The sequence below is a fragment of the Archocentrus centrarchus genome, chromosome 19 (assembly GCF_007364275.1).
Source record: "Archocentrus centrarchus isolate MPI-CPG fArcCen1 chromosome 19, fArcCen1, whole genome shotgun sequence".
NCBI lineage: Eukaryota > Metazoa > Chordata > Actinopteri > Cichliformes > Cichlidae > Archocentrus > Archocentrus centrarchus.
Window position 1 is genome coordinate 20803405 of NC_044364.1, and position 23940 is coordinate 20827344.

General features: G+C 42.9%; 3 protein-coding genes across 5 annotated transcripts in view; 2 read left to right on the top strand and 1 right to left on the bottom strand.

Annotated features, from left to right (window-relative positions):
• Positions 1 to 5566: 5566 nt before the first annotated feature.
• Positions 5567 to 14249, bottom strand: c19h10orf88 (chromosome 19 C10orf88 homolog). Of its 2 annotated transcripts, none has more exons than XM_030755666.1 (9): positions 13987 to 14249; positions 12892 to 13078; positions 12514 to 12711; positions 12320 to 12389; positions 12010 to 12201; positions 11545 to 11673; positions 10688 to 10811; positions 10309 to 10519; positions 5567 to 6063 (listed from the first exon to the last, which is right to left on the bottom strand). In XM_030755666.1, exons 2-9 carry the CDS (start codon positions 13038 to 13040, stop codon positions 5841 to 5843), a joined length of 1296 nt encoding a protein of 431 aa, XP_030611526.1. In that variant the 5' UTR covers positions 13041 to 13078; positions 13987 to 14249; the 3' UTR covers positions 5567 to 5840. The 2 variants fall into 2 exon arrangements, with proteins under 2 accessions (XP_030611526.1, XP_030611525.1); XM_030755665.1 differs by lacking the exon at positions 13987 to 14249 and adding an exon at positions 13749 to 13898.
• Positions 13935 to 22132, top strand: asb3 (ankyrin repeat and SOCS box containing 3). Its single transcript, XM_030755663.1, has 9 exons — positions 13935 to 14331; positions 16413 to 16580; positions 16685 to 16797; positions 17241 to 17373; positions 17526 to 17703; positions 17981 to 18199; positions 18299 to 18601; positions 20491 to 20624; positions 20714 to 22132. Exons 1-9 carry the CDS (start codon positions 14130 to 14132, stop codon positions 20944 to 20946), a joined length of 1683 nt encoding a protein of 560 aa, XP_030611523.1. The 5' UTR covers positions 13935 to 14129; the 3' UTR covers positions 20947 to 22132.
• A 144-nt stretch (positions 22133 to 22276) lies between these two features.
• Positions 22277 to 23940, top strand: part of abca5 (ATP-binding cassette, sub-family A (ABC1), member 5) — a 36885-nt gene continuing 35221 nt past the window's right edge. The window contains exon 1 of one of the 2 annotated variants that reach the window (XM_030754728.1): positions 22277 to 22409. In XM_030754728.1, the coding sequence (XP_030610588.1) occupies positions 22397 to 22409 (13 nt within the window). In that variant the 5' untranslated portion in view covers positions 22277 to 22396. Of the gene's footprint in view, positions 22854 to 23940 lie in introns of both variants that reach the window. The other variant, XM_030754729.1, reaches the window with a different exon arrangement.

A 23940-nucleotide genomic window follows, 5' to 3' on the forward strand; every position in this document is an offset into this window, starting at 1 on the left:
TAAAATTAAAGTTAAGCATCATAACTGGATAGTTTTATTCAACATTAATGTCTCACTTGTTATAATGGAAATTAATCATTCTCTCAGCTGTATTCCTTGATGTTGAAATGTGTTATGCTTGTTTTAACAGCTTATTTTGAATTAAAGACTTAAAATTAAACCACAAAAAGGAGAAAAAGTTCGTTCTCCGTTTAACAGCTGCTTTTACACAGCTGTGCTTCGCACTCACGGTTGCTAGGCGACATGAGCTACGCAGAGGTGACGGCAGCTGATATGAAGGCTAGCCGCTCACTTCCGGCCTTTGTGGGCTGCGAAAGACGTGGGCCGGGTCCTTCGCAGGATGCAGCCCCTAATTTGGACATTGTGCGTCGATATAATCTGTATGCCGGGAACTCGCGCACTGAGAAACGTTCCACGGTGCAAAGTGCGATTAAAATGCGTTAAAATTTTTAACGCGTTAATTTCCCTGTAATTAATTAATCGAAATTAACGCGTTAAAGTGAGAGATATATAAATTCCACAGAAGAGGGGCCTGAAAGCTCTGCCTTCCATCCTACTCTTAAGTATCCTAGGAACCACAAGTAAGCCAGCAGTCAGCAGAGAGTGAAGTGCTCTGTTGTGGTGATATGGTACTATGAGGTCTTTCAGATAAGATGAGGCCTGATTATTAAGATCTTATATGTAAGAAATATTTTAAATTCAGTTCTGGATTTAACATGGAGCCAAGGAAGAGAGACCAATATGGCAGAAATATGCTCTCTCTTTCTAGTCCCTGTCAGTACTCTAGCTGCAGCATAGCAATGAAAATGTATGGAATGCTTTCTAATAATACTGCCTAAGGGAAGCGTGTATAGTGTAAATAGAACTGGTCCTAGCACAGAACCCTGTGGAACTCCATAATTAACCTTAGTGTCTGAAGAAGACTCCCCATTTACATGAACAAATTGGAGTTTATTAGATAAATATGATTCAATGCACTGCAGCGCAGTATGTTTAATAAATATGGCATGTTCTAATCGCTGTAATAAAATACTATGATCAACATTATCAAAAGCTGCACTGAGGTCTAGCAGGACAAGCACAGAGATGAGTCCACTGTCAGAGGCCATGAGAAGATTATTGTAACCTTCACTAATGCTGTTTCTGTACTGTGATGAATTCTGAAACCTGACAGAAACTCTTCAAATAAACCGTTCCTCTTCAGATGATCAGTTGAAAGGAAACCTGGGGTTGTTCTTATTTTCTTCAATCACTGATAAATAGTAAGATGTCCTAGTTTTGCAGTTTATTTTTTTATTTTTATTTTTTTTTAATAGAGCAACAAACTCTTTTTCTGGGCTAAATGAAGATCTTCTAAATTAGTGAGCATGATGTGAAAGGTGTTAGTTTTTAGTTCAGGAGTGGCCCAGAATGCAGACTAGATACAAACTAAAACAGAAATCAAGCTGTATTGTAAAGCTGGCAATGACTATGAAAAAGGCAATAAAAGATGACTAGTACTAAAAAAAAAAAAAAAACCTAACAGGGCGAGGAACAGCAGCAGATAGTGTTAACAAGGCTACAAAGAAGATGGGAGGTTGATTAGGGAAGTGGAAACAGCTGGGGGAAATGAGACACAGGTGCAGATGATCAAGACAATCACAGGGGGAATTCAAAGTAAGGCACAAGAGACTATCAAAGTAAAACAGGAAATAACCCAAAAGATAATGAGTAAGCACAGAAACAAGAAATTCCCACTAAACATGACACACTGGTGAGGCAGGAATAACAAAGACAAGACAGAATGAAAACTCATCAATAGAATAAACAGAGTGTAAAACTCAGTATTAGCAGAAATAAGATTCTCAACAAACTGGAATAAATAAGTGAACAAACAGAAATCTGAAAATACAGTGAATGTATGTTCCAGATTTATTTTCCAGATTTAATATCTATTATCACACTGCCTGCACCCGACCCCTACGACACCTCCTGCGGGTGGTGGGCCTGCAGGAGGGCGGGCCCATGTAACCTCTTCGGGCTGCGCCCGGCCAAGCACCACGGGCTAATGCCTGGCCACCAGACGCTCTCCCTCGAGCTCCCTCCCCAGGCCTGGCTCCAGGGTGGAGCCCCGGTAACCCTATCCCGGGCAGGGTAAACTGTTCCCTTGTTTTTTCACTCATAAGGGTCTTCTGAACCGCTCTTTGTCTGGACCCTCACCCAGGACCAGTTTGCCATGGGAGACCCTACCAGGGGGACAAGCCCCCAGACAACATAGCTCCTGGGATCACTGGGACACACAAACCCCTCCACCACGATAAGGTGGCGATTCACGGAGGACAGGCGGATCGGGGCTGCTTCTGCAGTGATGCGGACGCTGCACCGGTCCGTCGTGGTGAAGAGGGAGCTTAGCGTAAAAGCAAAGCTCTCGATTTACCGGTCGATCTACGTTCCTACCCTCACCTATGGTCACGAGCTTTGGGTAGTGACCGAAAGAATAAGATCGCGAATACAAGCGGCAGAAATGAGTTTCCTTCGAAGGGTGGCTGGCCTCTCCCTTAGAGATAAGGTGAGGAGTGCGGCCATCCGGGAGGGGCTCAGAGTAGAGCCGCTGCTCCTCCACATCGAAAGGAGCCAGTTGAGGTGGCTCAGGCATCTGATTAGGATGCCTCCTGGCCGCCTCCTGGGTGAGGTGTTCCGGGCATGTCCCACCGGGAAGAGGCCCCGTGGTAGACCCAGGACACGCTGGAGAGATTATGTATCTCGGCTGGCCTGGGAACACCTTGGGGTCCCTCTGGATGAGCTGGAGGAGGTGGCTGGGGAGAGGGAACCCTGGGCTTCTCTGCTTAGGCTTCTGCCCCCGCGACCCGGCCCCGGATAAGCGGAAGAAAATGGATGGATGGATGGATGGATGGATGGATGGATGGATGGATGGATATCACACTGCCTTAATTGTACTCATAAGAATTTACATGTATATACTTCAAATTTATCTTTTTGGTTTTTATATTTTTAGCGTGTTTTTGGTTGTAATTTGTTTATGTGTGTTGCAGCTGTAACAGCTGAAGTTTCCCTCTGGGATCAATGAAGTATTTCTGATTCTGATTCTAAATAAACACAAAAATCTGAACCTTAAACATTGGAACAGCAGGAAAACCCTAAAAATAAACTCAAACTCAAAAATACAACCAAAGATTCAAAACTCCAGAACACAATGAAACCCACAGACCATAAAAAGAACCCAGTGGCCCAGTTTGTCCTGACTGACAGAGCAGATTTTTTTTTCCCCAGCATTCTCCACTGCTGACTCAGTGTCTGTCCTCCACATAACCGAGAAAACATCCACACATCGTTCTTTAATTTGACATCTTCCTTATGTAATCTCTGACCCATTTCACTTCTGCTGACTCAGCTCACAGCTGCCAGTGTATTTGTTGCATACCTTGGTATCATCCAACATCTTCTTCTTCTCTTCTCATACGTTAGGAACCAGGTCTGTGAATAAGATTCAGTTGATGTCTGTCCTGGACTGGACCAGCAGTTTTGGTTTGTGTGGAACACTTTCAGTGACCTTGATGGTTAGTTTCTGAGTCAGTTACTGGAAGAGCTGACGGGAAACATTGGTTAATTTGATTTTGCCTTTCGGGAAACTCTTATGCAATGTTTTCCTTTAACTACTGTTGTCAGCTACACACTATATCCACAAATTGTCAACTCTAAAAAGTAATTTTAGGCTTATGTTATGGTCAGAAAATGTACCACTGGATCCCAAGGACACCAAATCAAGGACCGAAATGTTCCTGCTTGTCATAGTTGCCATTGTATTCCTCAGTTTCCCTTACTGTTATATCTGTAACGTCCTTTTGCAGCACTGAGAAGTGCTCTTTAATGGGACTTGAGCATCATAAGGTTAACAACACTCTAGTCCACTGGCATTGGTGGTGAATGTGGGGAGCATCAGAGGGGGTCAATTATTTTTCCAGGGAGGCTGGTGCCACCTCATGCCCCCCTCTGAGCATTACTTCCTATAAATATTTAGGCTGGTGGAGGGTTTGAAACTGCAGGCAGCAACGCAGGGCAGCTGAAGGGACACTATAGACTGTATATAAAAGATGGACATAGCCACTGTCACATCACCCATTGGTTTCTGGACTCATTTGTTTTTTAGGAGCCATAAGTCACAATAATTGGTTGAGAGATTAAGAGTAAGAGAGTGCTAAGAAGATAACAGGCTAAGTAACAGATAAATAAAATCTTAGAAATTCACGCACAAAAACTGGAGCACAAACTTTTTGCACAGGTACAGCAAACCATGTTTTCTGTTTAAATTCTATTAAAAACACTTCAAAATGCACTAACTGGACAAACACAGTAGAGAGGTTCATTTCAGAGATTCCAGTAAGCAGAGGTGAAGCCTCGCAGACCATGACCAGATGGTCCCTGTATCTGGACACTTGTGAGTAAAGGTAGCCACACCCCTAACTCCATTATCCATAAGAATTTCACTTCTGTACAGTTGTTACAAAAGGAGGAAACTACTGATAGAGACCCAAACAGGTTTTAATAGCAGGCTGTAAACACATTTATTACTGCTTTCTGTAAAGTTGTGAGTCTATGGAGACTCACTTTTAGAGCCAGCCTCAAGTGGTCATCAGAGGAACTGCAGTTTTTGGCTTCCTTTCTCAGTCCTGGAGGTTGCAGCCTGAGGAGCACTGACATATCAGGGGGAGAGAAGGGAAATTTTGAAACTGTAATGATCTACCATTATCATGTTATCACATGACACAGAACATCTTGAGTTGTCAGCCTAAAGCAGCTTGCAAGCCTTGCTGTTTCTTCCTCAGGATTTCATACTTCGTGTCTCTCAAAAAACTGTTTGCTTTACCGAATTCTCCAGAAACAACAGAACTCGCACAACTTTTTAAACATTAAAAACTTTAAGATGTATAAATACATTTTTACACATCAGTACAGGTAAACATCACAGGTGAGTACAGTCATTTTAATCGTTTACAGACATGTACAGTACTTAAAACATTACAGTGTCATATTAAAATAGTTACACCTTCTATTTACTGTCCTTAGCAGGACTGTATTCACTGTGACAAGTTTTAACCAAACTGAACCGCGCAGGTCAGACCCAATAAACCAAAACCTTTCACGCATCAGTGTCTCTTAGAGCTGCGTCATTTTAGTCATCTTTAAAGTAAAGCATGTAATATTCTTTCATTTAAGCCAGTGCGAATATTTGCTGTCTTTCTTTATTAGTTTGAGACCATCGACTGGACAAACGGAGACTTTTAAGGATGACTCAATTTTAGTACCGCTCACAAACCAAACCATTAACTGTTTAAATAACTGGTAGATTGATTCGTTTCAGTGCTGATACAGTGGAAAAAAAAGAACGCCAGGGAGAGATAAGCGGTTACATTTCAATTGAAAGTGTTGCTACTGGCATTAAGTGTAAATCAGCTCTCCTGCACATTATACTACTTTATTTTCTGTTAGAAATATGTTTACATTTAGTGCCTTTTTCTCTTTCTGTATATTCTTCATGTTGTTCAAAATGCAGTGCAGTCATTTCTAGTCACAACCTGATGAGACATTTACTTACTTTTCTTTTTTTTTTTATACAGGAAAATATCTACAGAAACCGAACTCATTGTTGGTGATGGTTTACCATCTTACAGCAATACTTCTGGTTCTTTTTAACTTCCCATTTCAGCCTTTTTGTTTTATTGCTCTGTCTCTGTGTCTCTGTCCCGGCCTGCTTCCATCTGACACTCAGGTCTGGTTTGAGGTCAACGAAGAAGAGAATTAAGGCCTCCTGGTTAAATGTTAGTGTTTTAGTGCTTTTGGACTCAATTCATAGCTGGTGTTGGGGCAATTTGCTCCACCGGTCCGGTATCTGCTGCTCCTCCCCCCGTGTTGCTTATAGCTCCGTGGTTAAGGGCGACCAGTGGCAAAGCACTCAGCAGGGCCTTCTCAAGCTTCTGCTCCAGAGCGTCCAAGCGGCGGTCCATGTGCTCCTTCAGCCTTTTTTCCATCTCCTCCAGCCGGCGCTCCATGGCTGAATCCAACTCCCTGCGGATAAGAGGGACATGAGGGAAACTTTAATTATAGACAACAAACACTGGCATTTATTTATTGGGGATAATTGAGAGAGTTGCACTTAAAGTCTTGGTATATCAGATGCTGGTGTTCCTGATTTATGAGGAGGCATACAGACAAAATCACTGTTAAAGGGAGATCATGCAGAAAAAACGCACAATGGGATTTCTTCTTTAAAGCTTTAAAGTTGGCACTGAAATAGAATGAAGGGAAGGTAAGCCAATCCAAACCTTTTCATGATCATCAGTAATCAAAGGTGTGTGAACTGGAAGTTTCAGATCCTGCTTCCTTTTTCAAACAGGGTGCATTAAAACAGGCTGGTATGTATGTGAAATGTATTTCTACTGTACTGCGTGATTCTGAATTAGTCACTAAAAGGTTAAGAGAAATGTGCATTGAGAAGAGAGTGGAGGGCAGTGACCAACTCTTGAAAGTGAAGCCACATCAGAGACAAAACCCTAAACATAAGCACAGTCTAAATCTAAACCACCCACAGTCACTGCTGACCATCATCTTCCTCCAACCTCAAAATCCTGCTGTGTCCACACAGTCAGACTCTGGGTTTGATTCAGCCTAACCACCAGGAGGAAATTTTCTAAACTGAGATGCTTTTAAAAAAAAAAAAAATAAAATAAATAAATCTTTTGGGGTTTACATGCAGATTCCAATGGCATGACTTTTTACCCTCAATGATCCTCAGAAATCACAAACTACCTTAATTTCTTCTTCCTCAAGCCAATCACGTCACTCTGGCAGCTCCAGCAACTAAACCAAGGAAATTCCTGCTCGGTCAATGAGCAATGTTCATCTCGGATCTGTACCTCCTATCTGCACACCAATATATATTGCAATACATCCTTACATGGCAATGTCCCTGCTTTATAAAATATCAGAAGGTAAAAGTAAACTGATGACAGGCTTGATGTACTATCCTCTTTGGTACAGATTTTTGTGAGATCAGATCAGAAATTAAGGCCCCAGTCACAGAGGCCTGGAGACTGGTTGGCAACCGCCTGGCAACCAACCAGTCACTAAGGAAAAATTAGTATTCCCTGACTAGCTGGCAAATGGTTGCTGAAAGGTGCTGGCAGTTGCTGTGAAGCCAGCTGCTCAAGCCCCTTCACTCAAGCCTAAAGCCCAGTCAGTGACCACCTAGCAGCTACTTATCACTAGGAAAGTGTGTATTCTGCAAGTGGTTAGCAACAAGGGGCTGCTGGCAGTCACTACCATGACACGTGTAATCACTAGCACATTGCTGCGTTCGCCAACATGGAAGACACCAATTTGTCTGCAAACTACTCACCAAGCACAGACAATTGGAATTACCTTCAAAACAAAAGTTGCAGTCATAAGGCACAACTTTTAATCTGAAGGTGAACGGTCTCTGCTTTCAGTATGCGTCTCACTTTTTTTTCCAAGTGTCACTACAGCTCACAGAGTAAATGTCGAGTATTTGTCACGTCTTCCCTGCAAACTATAGCCGACTGCAGCAAGGATGCTTTTGGTGCAGCACCCTGCTTGTAGCATCCTCTTTAGACCCACTCTTTCACCCAGCAGCAGCCAGCAACCACTTGCCAACCGGTTGGAGAAAAAACATTTTTCCCTGGTGACCAAAGGTTGTCAGAGACTTGGTGGCCAGTCTCAGGGGCTGTGTGAATGTATGCATGTGGAAGCCTCAGCAGCACAGGGATCACTGTCACAAAGGATAGCTTAGATCTAAAATAATTATTCTCACATTATATGTCTGAAATGATCCTGATTATCTTGGCTATGAATTCTGGGAAAATTAAAACTTTTTTCAAACTGAAAAATGTGCCTGACTGAACAACTGCATCAGACTGTATGCATGCAATAAAAAAGCTGAGTTGGAATTAAGGCTGCTCTTTCCACTGCCTCTACAATCAAGTTCAGTCAAGACAATTTCAAAAGGGACATTTCTAATGCAATATACAAGCTGTGCATTGCATTAGAAATGTTATTAACTGTCACGCTGATAAAGTTAAAAAGGCACAGACTGAGGCCAGGAAGTAAAAACAGAAATAAAACAGGAAGCAAACAGAAAGGGAGGTAGGAATAAGCTCACATATTAAAAAAAAAATAAATCCAAATGAGTGAGAACACAAGAAGCGCAGAAAACCCTACACAAACACAAAGGAGCTGAAAATCTAAGAAAAGCCAAAGATGATTACAAAAACCAGGATAATTAACATCTACAAAGCAAAGACTTCAAGTAAGCTACATCATTTTCTTAAAAACATCATTGCTGTGATTCACTTTATTATCTATCAGTAGATTTTACTTTCCCCCAGTTTTCTGGAATAGTGTTTAAAGTCTTAAACACTTTAAATACTTTAAGCCTGATGAGCTGTGGGAAAAACGTACCGTTGAGCCGCTAATCTCGCCTCGATGTGCAGTCAGACTCAGCTGACGCTCTCTCTCAGCCCACATGTGCTGCACAGCTCTGACAAAGCGCCTGATTTATTGATGTGCAGTTTAACTCACAAAGAGATTTTTTATTTGAAGAGAGAAACTAGCGTCTGCTGGAAATTTAGCCAGTGCTGTCCAAGCCTTTGAATCAGAGCTGACAAAAAAAAAAAAAAAAAGGGAACAGATTCTGTTTGTTTTGATGCAGATCTACAAACACTTTAGTGAGTCACACAAACAGCAATGCTGATAATGAACTCTATTGTCTTTGTATCAGCCAACCACTAACCAAAGCCAGAGCCTTCCACTTAGCTGTGCCGAGGAGACCTCACCCGAGCAGATGTCATGATATGAGAGGCGGCTGTGATATCAGTGAATATTTCAGCATTAAGCAGTACGAAATGTTTAGGCGTCTGCTCATTTTTCACAGCATAACACTATCAGCTAAAAATGTGACCTCAGACAATCAAAACCATTGTTCTGTTACACAAAAGAGTCTCTGATTAATCCGCACGCTGAGACCCTCAACAATGTGACTGTGCAACAATGAAACACAGCAAACAAAAATGCTTAGTTTCAGTAACAATACTCACACCACAAGAAAAAAAAAAAAAAAAAATCCATAAATCATTAACGCCAACAAAGTCTCACTAAGTGGCTCCACAGTTTGAGAAGCACTGGTTTACGAGGAAAATGTGCTGCATACTCTTACATTTCCTCAGGCTCTTTTCCAGTGACGTGGTGACCAAACATGAGTGCAAGTACGTTTAATGACACCAGATGGAGGCGATTCTGGGAAGCAAAAAATTAATCAAATCACGAAGGAAAATCCAGGTATGTCCCGAATACAGTGGCAGAAACGGGACAGACAGATCGGTGCATTGCCTGCAGCGATGCGTAGTGGTACCAGTCTACTGTGGTGACGAGAGCACTGAGTTGGCAAAGTGCATAAAATAAAGTGCTGTATTAATAAACGTATAGCTGATGTGGCATGTGAAAACAGGTGGATTAATGTTAATTAAATTATGATGCATTTCTGTGAAAAAAAACTGTTCCAAATCTTACGTCTGTGGAGGCCCTGGCAGTTTGTACACACCACTTATACAATGTTCTCACTTCCAGAGCCACTTTCATTGATTATAGTGCAGAATAAAGGTTAATTAATGTACAGAATGAAGTGTGTTTCACTCTGAGCTACAGCAAAATCTAACATAGATTTCCTGGGGGGAAAAAAAAAAAGTCACTAAGGGGCAAAAAAGGTTGATAGCATTCCAAAAATGTGTTAAACTGAGGTGATCCATAAAAACAAAACTGTGGCAGAAAGACTTGTGTCTGATTTTGTACCAGTGACATTTTTCACTGGCAAAATCACCAGTTAGCAGCAATGAGGTGACCTGAAGTGTGATCTGCTGACAGTGAGGGAGTCGCTGGGCTGAGATGGTCGATATTTGACACATTTTAAAAAGACAATAATCTGAAAACTGAATTCTTACCAAGGAACGAACATGGGAATAGTCAAATTTTAAGATACAGCTTCAGTAAAAAGTAACAATTTTTATGCCTTTATGGAGCAAATTGCTCAGTATTTTGTAAGCTGCTGGCCTCCAGACAGTAGGATACATAAACTACGGTAGCTACAGGATTCATGTAATAAGAGTTTTATAACACAAGGTGGAGACAATTCATCTGATTGGAACATGGAGCTACTTTTCATTGACTCATCATGCAAAAAGAGGAATACTGCTGTAACACACAGGTCAACCACAGAGACCAAACTCATTAAACTCTGCTCACCAGGTGCCATTTCTCATCATCTTCTCCTTCTCTGCTGCAGCAGCATCGTCCAGTCTCAGCTGGGTCACCTGACCGCAGACACTCTGGAGCATAGGCAGAAACTTGGGGCCAGAGCTGAACCCCTGGTTGAATTCTTGGCCCTTCAGGAAGTGTGACAGCATCTCTGTCAGCTGAGTGTGGCTCATTGGGCCCCCGTTCTCACTGGGACTCGCTAGAGATGGGAGAAAGGTTTTATCCAGGTTTCTTCTTTTTGATCCAAGTTTTACAATGAAATTATTTCACAAATAACTATTTCTAGGAGAATTACATGCCCCCGAATCTACTGCTTATTGATTACACTGTGTGTGCACGTGACCAAAAGAGAAATGATGATCCTTACTTGTGTTATCAGTGCTGACACTGGACAGTGGCAGGTCTGCAGAGGAGGGGGTGGAGCCCTCTGACATCATGCTGTTCTGGGTTTGTTCATCTTCGTCTGAAGGCCTCATGAAGCTATCTGGAGGCTAGTGACAGAAAAAAAACAAACATCTGACTTATAGTGCATCAAGCTGCATGAAGCTGACAGCACACATACTGAGATAAAGGTGGATTTACATGCACATGTCTCTAAAAGAATAAAGTTACTGTCTCTACGATTATGAATCTGAGCTGCTGCTGAGAAATTACCTGACTCTTTTGCTGCCTTAAGCAAAAATACACTAACTATACATGTGGAAAAAGCTGAGCCTAGACCAGAATCTGATTCATTTATCACAAAAAAAGCAAGGTCTACACAGCCAGGCTTGTGCTTTAGCTGGTCCGACCAAACCTCAAACTCCAGTCGGTGGTTATAAACTTTCTTTGTTAACTCAGACTTTCTGTTTCAGTCTCTGTGCACACTCACAAAAGAGGGCGTTTGACATGTCATTTCACATATAATTTAATGCCACCTATTTCAGTCAGACATTATCAAAGGAGTGAGTGACAGATCTCTCAAGAATAGGCCATAATAGCCTATAATGACTGTAACAGCAACAGTGGTGCTACATGTATGAAAGTCCATTTGTGAAAATAAATGTTCTCTGGTGTGGACAAAGGTAAAAATACAGTTTTTTTCCCCCATGTTTAAATGGACAAATCTAAACACCAATCTACCTAAAAGACACAGCTATAAATTTCTGTTGTTGTTTTGCAATCCCTGCCATATTTTTTCTTATAGTAGTTAAGAGCAAAGAACAGTACAAATCAGTCATCTACCTTAAAGTCTGCAGTTTGGGGCTGAATGCTGCCGGCTGCTGGAGACATGCTGACTCCTCTCCCCAAGGCAGAGAATGCTCCACTGCCCATCAGGAGAGGCAGGAAACCAGCCAGAGAGCCGGTCTGATTCTGGAGAAACAGACCAGCATTAGCTGCAGTTCAGCTACCTTTACTCTGAGTTAGCTCTTATGCCTTGGACACTGAAACAAACTGTCACAGTTCCAGGATATGCTCAACATTCAAGACATTCAAGGTGCACTGAAATGCAAATCCATACGACAAACTCTCAGAAAACATGTTATTACATTTACCATAAATATTACGGTTCAGGAGGAAACTCCCACATTTGAAATGTCAGAGCATTATTTAACACATCAAGAGTTTTTCAAATGTTACCAGCTCCTCTTTTTCACCTGGGGAGGTAAATAAGAGTAAGCAAGCACCTTTAAACTAATTTAGTCTGACCTTTTGCTGGAACTGCACCATTTCCATGAGGTTCTGGGCTCCTGGTGACAGGCTTGTTCCCATCTCCTCCACCAGACACTGCACCCGCTGCATGTCTATGCCAGAGTTTTGGGCTGGGCAGGACTGCAGTGACTGAAGACCCACGATTACTTTGGCCACCATAACACTGCTTCTACCTGCCAGGGAGAGCAACTGGGAGACAGAACCGCAGGGAGAGAGAACCAGCTCATTAGACTGCCATACAAATATCACTGGATGACAAGCACCTTCAATCTAGATTTACACTCAAGATTTAAATGTTTAGTTTCACCTTCACTTCACAGGCAGAGGATGGCTGCTCAAGGATCAGCTGTTTCTTATAGAAAGGCCCTCTGTCAGCACTGTGATCCACAAACAAGAGAAGAAGCACCACTTTTTAACGTCTGACAATCATCAAAATCTTTATCAGAACCTCTTCATTAGACCCTTTAGTCCTCTGGCCTGTTGCTATTCTAGTCTGTGTACCTGTCTAGCTGGATGCGGTCATCCCTCAACCCCCGTACTGTCCCACAGTATTCTCCAGTCGAGCTGTATGCCTCCATGGTTCGAGCCTCACTTATAACAAGCAGGCGGCTGATGGCAGCAGGCAAGCTGGGGTTGCAGTGAAGCTTCAGGACACAAGGAGACCCTTCCTCCATCTGCTCTAGCAGCACTGGATCACCACTGTGTGATGGATATAAGTTGGAAACAGACCATTCACTTACAAATCTTACAAATCTTCACCTTTTTTATGAGCAGGAAAAGTAAGCAAAGCAAGCCTTTACAGAAACTACTGAGAGCACACCTCAAACTACCTGTTAATTATAGAGTTAACTGCTTTAATATAATCTAAAAGCCTCTCACCAGTGAGTTTCTTCTCTGTCCAGCTCACTGACTTCATCTTCCTCTTTGACCGTGTTATTGATGTGGACAGGAAGCACAATGTCAGTCAGGTGGCGGCCCTGAGCATGACACACCCAAGCAGCGTCACTTTTCACAGCGATGTCCACCATAATGCTGCCACTTGCTGTATAGCCTTTGAGGCAATAAGCTAGGATACAAAGTCAGAAACAATTAAGACAACAGGTTAGTGCATGAGTAAATTCACAGATAGCTGGAAGATCAGATTAAAGACTGGGAAAAGTTATTGCAATATGCATTATATTGTGGGTATGAGGCCGGCTGTGGCAGCGATTTGGTTCATGAGGTCTGAGTAAATGTTTTTTCTGACATTCAAAGCAGGATGACCGCATCAAATCAAGCTTAACATGCGACAAAGAGGACATCTGTGTGGAGGTAATATGGAGCATGCCCTCTTTAGGGGTCACCACAGCGGATCATCTGCCTCCATCTCACCCTGCCACACCAACCCTCTGGTGTTTGACCTCATCCATCTTCACTGCCTCTGCTCCTTTAGGTTACATACAGCTGCACATCTGTTTTCAGTGGCTTCTTATGAGACGTGTTCACCTAGAGTTAGTCAGATGGGCCACATTTCAGTCTGTGCCTCGTTTTGCATGACTAAACAGATTTAAACAGATGTAATCATTAATAATGCCACACCTCGTGGTGGTGGTTGATTTCTGACAGTTCATTTTAAGTTAAAGGCACAAACTCCGCTCTGTTCGTGTAAGACAGAAGGAACGCACTGAGCGGCTGCGTGCTGACGGCTCACAGGTAATACAACAGCATTACCGTCATCACAAATAAACCACGTTTACCTGCAAAGCGCTTCGGCTGAAACCGCTGAGCGGAAGCTTTCAGGCTTCTATCCTTCGCATTTCTTCAAACATATCTGAAAACATCTAAATTTCTGCAACAATTAACGACTAAACAATTAGCTGAAACGACAGCTGACACGCGACACAGGGTTGTTGTGGTATGACGTCATCAACAGGCGACGCGCGGATTGTCGAGCTCAACGGCTGGTTAAAAAAGGAACCATTAAGAAAAATGCACCTTTTTAATTTCAGTTAAAAACATCTGGATCCGTGAAACTGCAGATGTGATGCTGTATGAAGTCATTCACAGTACTTCTGAAGTTGTGTTTTGTCTGTTAAGTCTTGCTGAGCTTTGGTCGTTAAACAGTGACACAGCGGAGCATGGACTTCACTGAGTGTTACGGAGACACGATGTCCAGCGTGGCCGCGGCAGCTCGGTCCGGCTGCAGGAGGCGGCTGCGGAGGCTTATACAGAGAGGCTACAGCGTGGACTGTCGGGACAACCGCGGCTGGAAAGCGCTGCACGAAGCGGCGGCAGCGGGCAGCAAAGGGTGTGTGCAGGAAATCCTGTCTGCGGTCAGAGGTAGGAGAGGCTGCTGCACACCTCTGGGGCACATATACTCACTTCTTCTTTCGACTGCTCCCTTTAGGGGTCTCCACAGCGCATCATCTGTCTCACCCTATCCCAGCATCCTCCTCTGTCACACCAAGCCTCTTCACGTCCTCCTTCACTATATCCATGAACCTCCTCTGAGGTCTTCCACTTTTCCTCCTATCTGGCAGCTCCATCTTCAGCTTCCTTTGTCTAGTATATCCATTATCCCTTTTCTGCATATGTACAAACCATCTCATCCTGAGCTGTCCCTCTGATGCACCTGGCATCCTGCTCCCTCCCAATGAAGATCTGAACATCTGCCACCTCCAGCTCAGCTGATTTTGTGTGTGTGTGTGTGTGTGTGTGTGTGTGTGTGTGAGAATGTTAGATAGAAAGTGCTTGTATGAATGTGTGAATGAGCCATGCTGTATAAAGCCCTCTGAGTGCTCATGTTGAGTAGAAAAGGGCAACACATCTTCTCCTTGACAGTGATATGTGCAGGATTACACCATCTCTGGTTCACAAATAAAGTCAAACCTCCACCTTTTTTCTTGCCACTAGCTTTAGCATCTCTGTCTGAGATGAGGGTGAAACCAAGTAGATCCACATTAGAGTCTGAGATGTTTGGATTCAACCATGTTTCAGTAAAACACATGAGGCTGCACTCGCAGTATACTTTGAGTCTTCACCAATAGCTCCAGCTCATCACTTGTTGGGCAGAGAGTTGGGTTTTCCCTTGAGGACTGTTGGCAGAAAGGGCTTATATCTCCACTTCCAAGCCTTCACCTTTGCACCAGCACAGCAACCACGAAAACACCTCTTTAGCTCAGCATTTCAATGAAAAAAGCTCTTCTATTGACTAAACTCTTCTCCCCACAGAAGTATCCATCAGTACTTGACAAAAACAAAAGCAATAAAATAGATAAAAATACAACAAAAATAAAGTTTTAGTAAAGAGCTACCAGACTTTGCTGCTACCAGTTGAAGTGTATGTTGGTGGGTCAAAAATGTCAGCTGCAGTCTTGACCCTAACTGCAGCTGCTGAGCAGTGTTGACTCGCATAATATTTGATTAAACATATATGAATTAAGGTGCATCAAGCAATTAATAAAAACCCTATGATATAAAATTTAAAAAAAATGCACAAGCAAATTCTAGCATAAGAGCCTTAAAGAGCTGAAATAGGATAGGATAGGATAAAACTTTATTGGCATTACACATACAACATACATTGTACATATAACGAAATTTCGTTCAGAACAACCATCCAGAAAACAGACAAGACTAACATAGGGAGATGGGTGTCCTCAGCCGCAGCCACACTGGCGCCGCCGGTACACTCAGTTCCCAGAAAAAGAAAACAACACACATCATGGGGTAGTTAGGTTAAAAAAAGTCATCTGGTACAGTGCTCAAAATGAGCACCATACCAGGGTCCAAAAAACCACCTTAGCAAAGCATATTTGCACATTTAAAGCCAGGATAGCAATATAGTGGGGGGGGGCAGGAGGGGATGCAGATGGAGACGAGAGGGTCAGGGCATTGTGGAGCCAGATGCCAGCTCCTAGCCAAAACAGTTCGCTGATAGTGATGGAAGTTCATCAGCGGCCGTGGTACACCAGATCCAGCTTCACAAATCACAGAGAGGGCTGGGGGGAAGAGCGACTGTCACACATAGTCCTGGAGAGATATGATTGCCAGCCCAAGGCCGGCTAGGGAGCCGAATTCCTGATAATGCAGATGTTGTTTTGGAACAGGCTGCTTGTTTTTTTCCAACAGCCTTCAGTCTCACTGGGGAACCCATTCAGTAATCCAATATTCCAAATTCATTAGTTACCGTCCTCACCGTGCAGAACCGAACCTTATCTCCAGATCGAACCCCTCTCGCCTGCGAGCACGTTCTCAGCTGGACTACCTGTCCGCTTTACGGCTCAGGTCCAACGGAGCTCTCTCTTCAGATTTCCATCTTCCAGACTACAGACTGATCAATAAGTCAGTCACTTCAGCAGCTGTTTTAAATTTAAATGTGGATTTTAGGTGAACACTGACTTTTCCTTTTTCATTTCCAGGCTCCTCCAGTGGTAGTTTTGCTTATGTGAACTCTCTGACACATGAGGGGGAGTCTGCGTGTTACCTGGCAGCGCAGCGTGGACACCTGGAAGTGGTCCGATTCCTCCTCAGAGCACATGCTGATATCAACCAGCTCACTAATGACTTGTCCTGTCCTCTTTATGAAGGTATCCAACTGCACTTCATTAACTTGGTGAAAAAATATGTTCTGTTTTTGCTCTAACCCTGTATGCCCCTCTGACCCAATGAATGTCTTTAAATTTGCTCCCAGCTGTTAACAACGGGCACACCGATGTTGTGGAACTGCTGGTCAGTGAAGGTGCAGAGGTCAACAGAATGCACACAGAGTCCTGCTGGACGTGCCTTCACCAAGCTGTTTATAAGGTAGGCCATTAGTGTAGCAGCTGTTGTGCTAGTTGTGATGAGATTTGCTCTCTCTCTCTTTCCCTTTGTTAAACTAACATCTTCAATTTAATGGTAGATCACGATTTCTGTGTTTTGGTCAGAAAAAAAGGTCACTTTTTTAAAAATCTATTTCAGATTTTCCCTTGTTTGCATTTTTTTGACTGGCTGCAGGGTAACGAGAGAACGTGCCACTATGCGCATGTATTACCTTTTTCATTGGATGTGCATTATAAATAAACTAATTTCTACCAACAGACAAAGAAAAGGTACAAATTGGTGCCTAAAAATTCACCAGAATGCAGTGCTTCTTGTGATCCTCACCATGAAGGATGCGGGGCTTAAATTTTCCTGCTCTCTGCTGGCAGGATTAGCTATGGTTGTGTGTTTGCTGCCTTGTACTGAAGATTATGTTTCTCCCAAAGGGTCACAGTGAGATTGTGCACATTCTTGTTAACAAATGCAACCTGGAGGCAGTAGACGATCACGGGATCACCCCATTATTTGTGGCTGCACAGTATGGACAGAGGGAGTGCCTGGAAATACTTGTTAATGCTGGTAAATATGTTTTACTTTCAATTTTAGCTGTAGTTTGTTCTTCTGATTAAAGAATTTTCTCATGGTCCATATCCTCTCTGCCTCTTCTTTAGTAAGTACTCAAATAAAATAGATTACACGGTGAATTGTGGTTTATCCTGCTCTCACTTCAGGTGCCAACGTGAACACGCAGGCAGCTGATCTGGCTACGCCCCTGCTGATTGCCTCTCAGGAGGGACACCAGGGTTGTGTGGATTTTCTGTTGGACCATGGGGCCGACCCTAACCTGGCCTGCAGTCATGAGTGGCCCCAGTTTCCCATTCACGCTGCAGCCGAGTTTGGCCACATCGGGTATTGATGCATAACTTAACCTCTTTTAAAATCAGGCTGCTCAGGTGTTCTTAACATTTTCCAGAACTGAAATCTATTGGAAAATTCCCCAAGGGTAACATTAATGGTAGAAGAAGTATCAAAGATGTCCAGTGAATATTCAACAATCTGTAGACCAAAGCTGAATGAAATTAACCAGTTATCAAAGTTGTCATTTAATATGCTTTTAATGGTCTTACAGGCAGGAGATGATCCAGTGTTTGTTTTTTACCTTAACTCTTTAATATATTGTCACTAGTATCCTCAGGAGGCTGATAGCTGATACGGATCGTGCGTGCGACCGTGATGAGGGCATGGTGAGTCCGCTCTACATGGCCATCCACAGCAATCAGAGCCACATTGTCAAGATGCTGTTGAGGGAAGGTTACAGCCCAGATGCCCAGGACTGCTCACACACCCTGGGCATCCACTCACCACTCTCCCTGGCCTTGTGTCATACATCCGAGAAACCATACAGGTGTGAACGAATGCTGATTTGACCTTCTCGCATATATTTGCTAGATAAAAAAGACGGATTCACTCCAATATAATATTTTAATTTTAAAATGTCTTTTAGTGAGTCGGTGAAACTGCTGATAGCTGCGGGAGCAAGTTTGAGTGAGGAGGACTGGATGTATGCTTTGGCCACTGATGAAACAGACCTGCTGCAACTGATTCTTAAGCACAGATGGATTCCTCGACCGGAGGCTTTGACCAGTGACCACTCTGTACCACAGCATGATGGGAAAACTGAGCTGACACTGAAAGAACTGAATGAGCTGCTCTGTGTGGCTCTAAACCAAATACATTTTGCTGGCTGCTGGCTTCCTCTGCTCCTGAAGGCAGGACTGGAACCATCTTTACTGCTTCAGCCCCACATGTAAGCTGCCAGTGTAATATCACATCTCTCATCAGTTATCAGCAAGCTGTAAGAGGTTTGTTCCAGGAATGGGTTTCTAAAAAGCAAAAGCCAATGGATGATTTTCAGCACAGCTGCTATTTTACAGTCACAATATTTCCACGTTCTTGTGTTTCTGTGATGGCCACAGCGTGCCACAGTGGTGATCTTTCAACTCCTTCAACTTGATTTTCATTTGCAGGAAGTGGATGAAGTTATCGTGAGGCAAATCTGTGACTGGCCCAGGTGGGTCGGTGTCAGTGTGGCCAAAAATGCATACGATGGCATGCGCCACAGTTTAGATTGTTTCTCCTTTGGATACTGTAGGATGCCATTTACTACCAAAATTCTACCTTTTATTTCTAAAATTTTAGAAAAACTGGTGGCCAACCAGCTAACAGAAGTTTTAACTGCTCACAATATTTTAAATAAATTTCAGTGCCAGATGCACTCACCCAGAGCTGCTCTTAGAGTTTTAAATGATCTTGTAATGCGCAGAGATGGAGGTGAATATTCAATCCTTGTATTCTTGGATCTCTCAGCTGCAGACACAGTTGATCATGGTGTCCTGATTGAGAGACTTAGAAGTTGGGGGGTATCTCTGGTAGCTCTTGACTGGTTTACTTCCTGTCTCTCTCACAGGAGATTTTCAGTTGCTGTTGCAAATTTTGTGTCTCTTCTGCTACTTTATCTTATGGTGTGTCCCAAGGTTTGGTCCTGGGACCTATCATGTTTGTTCTATACACATCCTGAATAACTCTGAAGACATCTCATACCATTGTTACACAGATGGCATTCAGTTTTACATTTTCAAACCTCAGAATGTAGCCACATTATCTGTCCTCCAAGACAAAATTCATGCTATAAAGGTCTGGAAGGCAGCCGAATATCTGTCTTTAAATACATAAAAACTGAAGTTCTGATCTGTGCCCCTGACAACTTTGTTCCCACAGTAATTGAAAATCTTGGCCCCATTTCATCTTCGGTTTTTCCCACTGTGAGAAATCTGGGTGTAACATTTGATCATGTTGGCTGTCTTGTACAAACTTGTTTTTATCACCTGCAGAGCATTGCCAGTCTTAAACTATATTGTGTCTCAAACTGAAATGGAAATAATTATACATGTCTTTATTTCATCCCTGGATTGCTTAAAATGAGCCAAAATGCCGCTGTGAGGCTTCTCACCAATTTTTTTCTTCCTGGCTTCCCAAAAGTTTAGGGTTTAAAATGTTGGTGATCACTTTCAAAACCCTCCATGGTAAGCTGCCTTCATATATCAGAGAGCTACTACAACCATGCATAACGTAGTAGCCGGAGGGGCCGCTGTCATCACCGGTGATGGATCCTCCACGTGAAATTCAAATCAGTTTTTTTTGCAAAAGTTGATTTTTGCTCTCTGTACAACTTTGATTTCTGTGGAGAAATTGCCGAGCACATTTTCAGTCAGCAATTCTTTGACTTTTACTAACACGCCCCACGACCAACAACTTTTATCAATCAGTGGCATTAAAAAATGATTCAAATTGAATTTAAGTGAAATTAAGATCATCACAGTAGCAGCAGCAACCTTTTTTTTTTTATGCCTGCCAAAACCAGATTTACTCATCTTAGTTCCTCTCAGTATTTTCCCCCATCAGTGGGGCCATACCACATTTTGAGAAACACTGGTCTGAGCAGAACTTGTGTTTCAGAAAACTTGTCTTCTAAAAAAGCAGCTGTAATTAAAGCTGTCAGGATATGCCTGAGAAGATGATTTGAAATGAGAGATTGGCTAAATTTAAGTCGTTTTTTTTTTGTTTTTTTTTACGGAGTTAAGGCTAATTGATCACCCTTGTCATTATCTGTTTCTTTGTGTCCTCTGTTCTTGTTAGGTTGGAAGAGGCAGACAGTGAGGTGTTGAATTACCTACTTGAGTTTGTAAACTGGTCGACTGTGGCTCCCCTTTTGAAACATATTCTGGATCACAGGCGGGTAGAAAAGACCTGGGATCCACGTCCATGTTTTGGTACAGTAGAAAATATGCACTGCAGAGTTTTAATAACCTGTGTGTAGAAAAACTGCAGCAATTAATCTTTCCTCTCAACCTCCTTTCAGACTCCATCCCCTGTCTTTCCCACATCTGTCGGCTGCAGGTCAGAACTCTGCTGGGACCAGATCTACTGATGAGGACCAGTGTAGTCCAGCAGCTCCCTGTGCCCATCCCACTTCAGGAATTCCTTCAATTCAGGGACATTTCGGAAGCTTCCTACACACACACGCCGCCATCACCAATTTTAGATCGAATAGAGGAATACCGCAATACACACCAGCACAGACATGTTCTTTAACCACATCAGTGGGTCATATTTAAACTTAAGAATCTATATTGTTCCATTAAATGGAAATGTTTCATTGCATGTCTGGTGCATCATTTTATATACATTCCCTCAAAATATAACCTGTTTGGAATATGGAGGGATTTGAGGTTTAAACAGAAGAATGTCAGACACTAAAAGAGATGGTCTTATGATACAGAAGAGTGACAAATTAATGGAGAAACCAAAAGGCTTAGTGGGGTCAGGTTAATTGGTGATTCTAAATTGCCCATAGGTATGAATGTGTGACTGGCTGTCTTTCTGTGTTAGTCCTGCGGCAGGCTGGCGACTTCTACAGGGCAAACCCTGCCTTTCACCCCATGACAGCTGGGATAAGCTCCACCCCACCACCCCCACCTTGCTACCCTGAACAGGATAAGAGGAAGTGAGTGGATGGATGGATGGATGGATTAGAAAGCATCGTACTGAGTGTTGTGCCACCAGAACAGCTCCACTGCTCCTTGATGCTGATTCTTGAAATTCACTGGAGGGATGGGCACCAGTCTATCAAAATATATCCCCTCATTTGTTTTGATGATGGTGGAGAGCTATCTAATGGTCCAAAATCTCCCACAGGTGTTTATTTGTTTTGAAATATGGTGACTGAAGGCACATGATTCACATAGTGTCCAGTGCCTGTTAGGTTTGTTCAGGGGTAAAGCTTAGTGAAGAACACCTTTATTCTTCTTGTGGATTCTTCTTGTGCAAGTGATAAACATCAGGAGAAAGCAATCCTGTCGGAGCCCTCCAGCTATGCTGTGCTTATTAAGGACAGCTCTGGTGAACCTTTGGAATGTAACAGCCAGCTCACTAGTGGTTAAAATAACAAGAGCTGTCATCCTAAACCAGCTAAACCTGTCTTGTGTGTGTGAGTCATATGCTTGTCCCCTGTATTGGCACTTGATCATCAAATGTTTGCTTTAAGGGGACAATTAGATGGCTTAAGAGAGTCCACAGACCCAATTACTATAGCGGTGAAGGGTTCACCTTTTTCTTTTAATTTACCTGTCTGTAATTCAACTGTTACTTTACATAAATTATTTTAATCATTTTCATATTGTATTGTACCTAAATGCTTTGTAACAACTTGCATGGCTGAGCCTTTAGCATTAATGCTGTGATTTAATAAAATTATTTTTCTAATTTAAGTAAAAATTTCCCCCAAACGTTTCGGTTTATGCACTGATGAGCTCTGTAACGAAAATAAAAAGCCTGTTGGCTGTATTCTGATTGGTGCAGACTGGTGTCAGTAACTGGAGACTAAATATGATTGGTGAACGTCACACTTCAGGGAGCCGCATTTGACTGGAGAAAGTAGCGACGCAAGAAACAAGCTCGTTTAGGGGGTGTTTGTCTGACACTTACAAAATAAAATCTTTAATGTAATGCCCTTAAATCACAAGTTGAGGAAGGATATGCCTTAATGTATTTCATACGTAAGTATGTTGTACTTGTTTTTGTCGGAGCGGACGTGTTTCAGCCGTGGAAATAGGCGGTGCTGCGGTAGCCTGCTAGCTCGATGCTGTGTGCACACTTGTGTTGTCATTCAGCGCGTCGGATTAGAAAAGCACTAAATCTCTAGCGGTTGATTCTATGCGCAGCGTCGCTCATTCAGATGGTTACGCCTGCTCTGCTTTCCAGTCAGCATGAGGACAAAGCGGAGACGCGAGTTCTGTCGGTTTGTTTGTTAGCGTCTATTAAAATAACAGCAGGTAGCAGGTTAGCGCCAGTTCATAGCTAACGTCGAAGAGCTATTCACGAAAACCGGCGGAACGGGGTTCATTAGGAGCTTCTGACAGGTGTCACAGCGCAGCTGTCAACACCCACACTGGGTCTCTGTCAGGTAACTGTCTGATGTGCAGAAAACTCTAAGCGAAGCGGTAAGTACTTAGTTCAGTGTTTATTGTATGAACCCCAATTATGGCTGCAGTAAATGACTTCTTTTATTCATTTTTTTTTTTTTTTAAATATTCGTAGCCTCCTGGCAGTAGACTCTTTAGGTGGCCTATAATTACTTTAATGGGGTCCATAAGAGCCTCAGTGACAGTGATCCGTCCATTTTTTTTTTCCCCCCCATGCTTATCCAATTCAGGGTCGCAGGGGGCTGGAGTCTATCCCAGCTGCCATTGAGGCGTGGTGCACCGTGGGCAAGTCGCCAGTGTCGCAGAGCTAACACAGAGAGACAACCATTTGCCTCGCATCACCATTTAACGTAACCCTTGCATGTCTTTGGACTGTGGGAGTCCCGGAAAGAACCCACAAACCCCACACAGAAAGGCCACATGGTGCCGTGAGGCAACAGTGTTAACCACTGCACCACCTGCTGCCCTTTTGACTTCATTTACCTTATCAATTCAAACACAAATGGCTAAGAACCAGGAATAAGTAATGGTAAAATCATAATAAATATAAGCCACAGAGAATGTGGTCACTTTCTGTGATCACGCCTCTGATTAACAGATGCATCTATGGCATCAATTTGAAAATCATAGGTCACATTTTTCTCAAGTTACGGTGTTCACAAAATTTCAGAAATCTTGACCTGTAACTGGGGTGCCTGTGTGCAGGTAGACAGAAGATTCGTGGTTCAATCCCCGGCTGCTCCAGTCTGCATGCCAAAGTATCCTTGGGCAAGATACTGAACCCCAAATTTCTCCCGATGAGTTCATCTTAGTGTGATTGTGTGCGCGAATGTTAGCTGGAAAGCACTTAGACATAAAAGATGTGTGTGAAAATGGGTGAATGAGATATGCTGTGTAAAGCTCTTTGAGTGCTCATGTAGAGTTGAAAAGTGCTGTATAAGAATCAGTTCAGGAGATTTAAACTCATCCAAGATTTTTAGTAGATGCCTCTAATGTATGAATTTGAACATCCTAGCTCACATCGTTCTCTATCGTTAATCATCATGTTCATAAAGTTGAAAGTTGGCTGGCCACACACCCGGCGGGTTGACAATACCCCATCAGC

Excerpts from the sequence above, each read along its gene's own strand:
- c19h10orf88 (XM_030755666.1), bottom strand. The coding sequence starts at position 13,040 with ATGGTGGACATCGCTGTGAAAAGTGACGCTGCTTGGGTGTGTCATGCT. Across the intron at positions 12,202-12,319 it reads CCTCTGCCTGTGAAGTGAAG|TTGCTCTCCCTGGCAGGTAG; the intron begins GTGAAACTAAAC and ends TCTGTCTCCCAG. Across the intron at positions 6,064-10,308 it reads ATGATGAGAAATGGCACCTG|GGAGTTGGATTCAGCCATGG; the intron begins GTGAGCAGAGTT and ends TCTTATCCGCAG.
- asb3 (XM_030755663.1), top strand. The coding sequence starts at position 14,130 with ATGGACTTCACTGAGTGTTACGGAGACACGATGTCCAGCGTGGCCGCG. Across the intron at positions 17,374-17,525 it reads GGAAATACTTGTTAATGCTG|GTGCCAACGTGAACACGCAG; the intron begins GTAAATATGTTT and ends CTCTCACTTCAG. Across the intron at positions 17,704-17,980 it reads GCCGAGTTTGGCCACATCGG|TATCCTCAGGAGGCTGATAG; the intron begins GTATTGATGCAT and ends TATTGTCACTAG.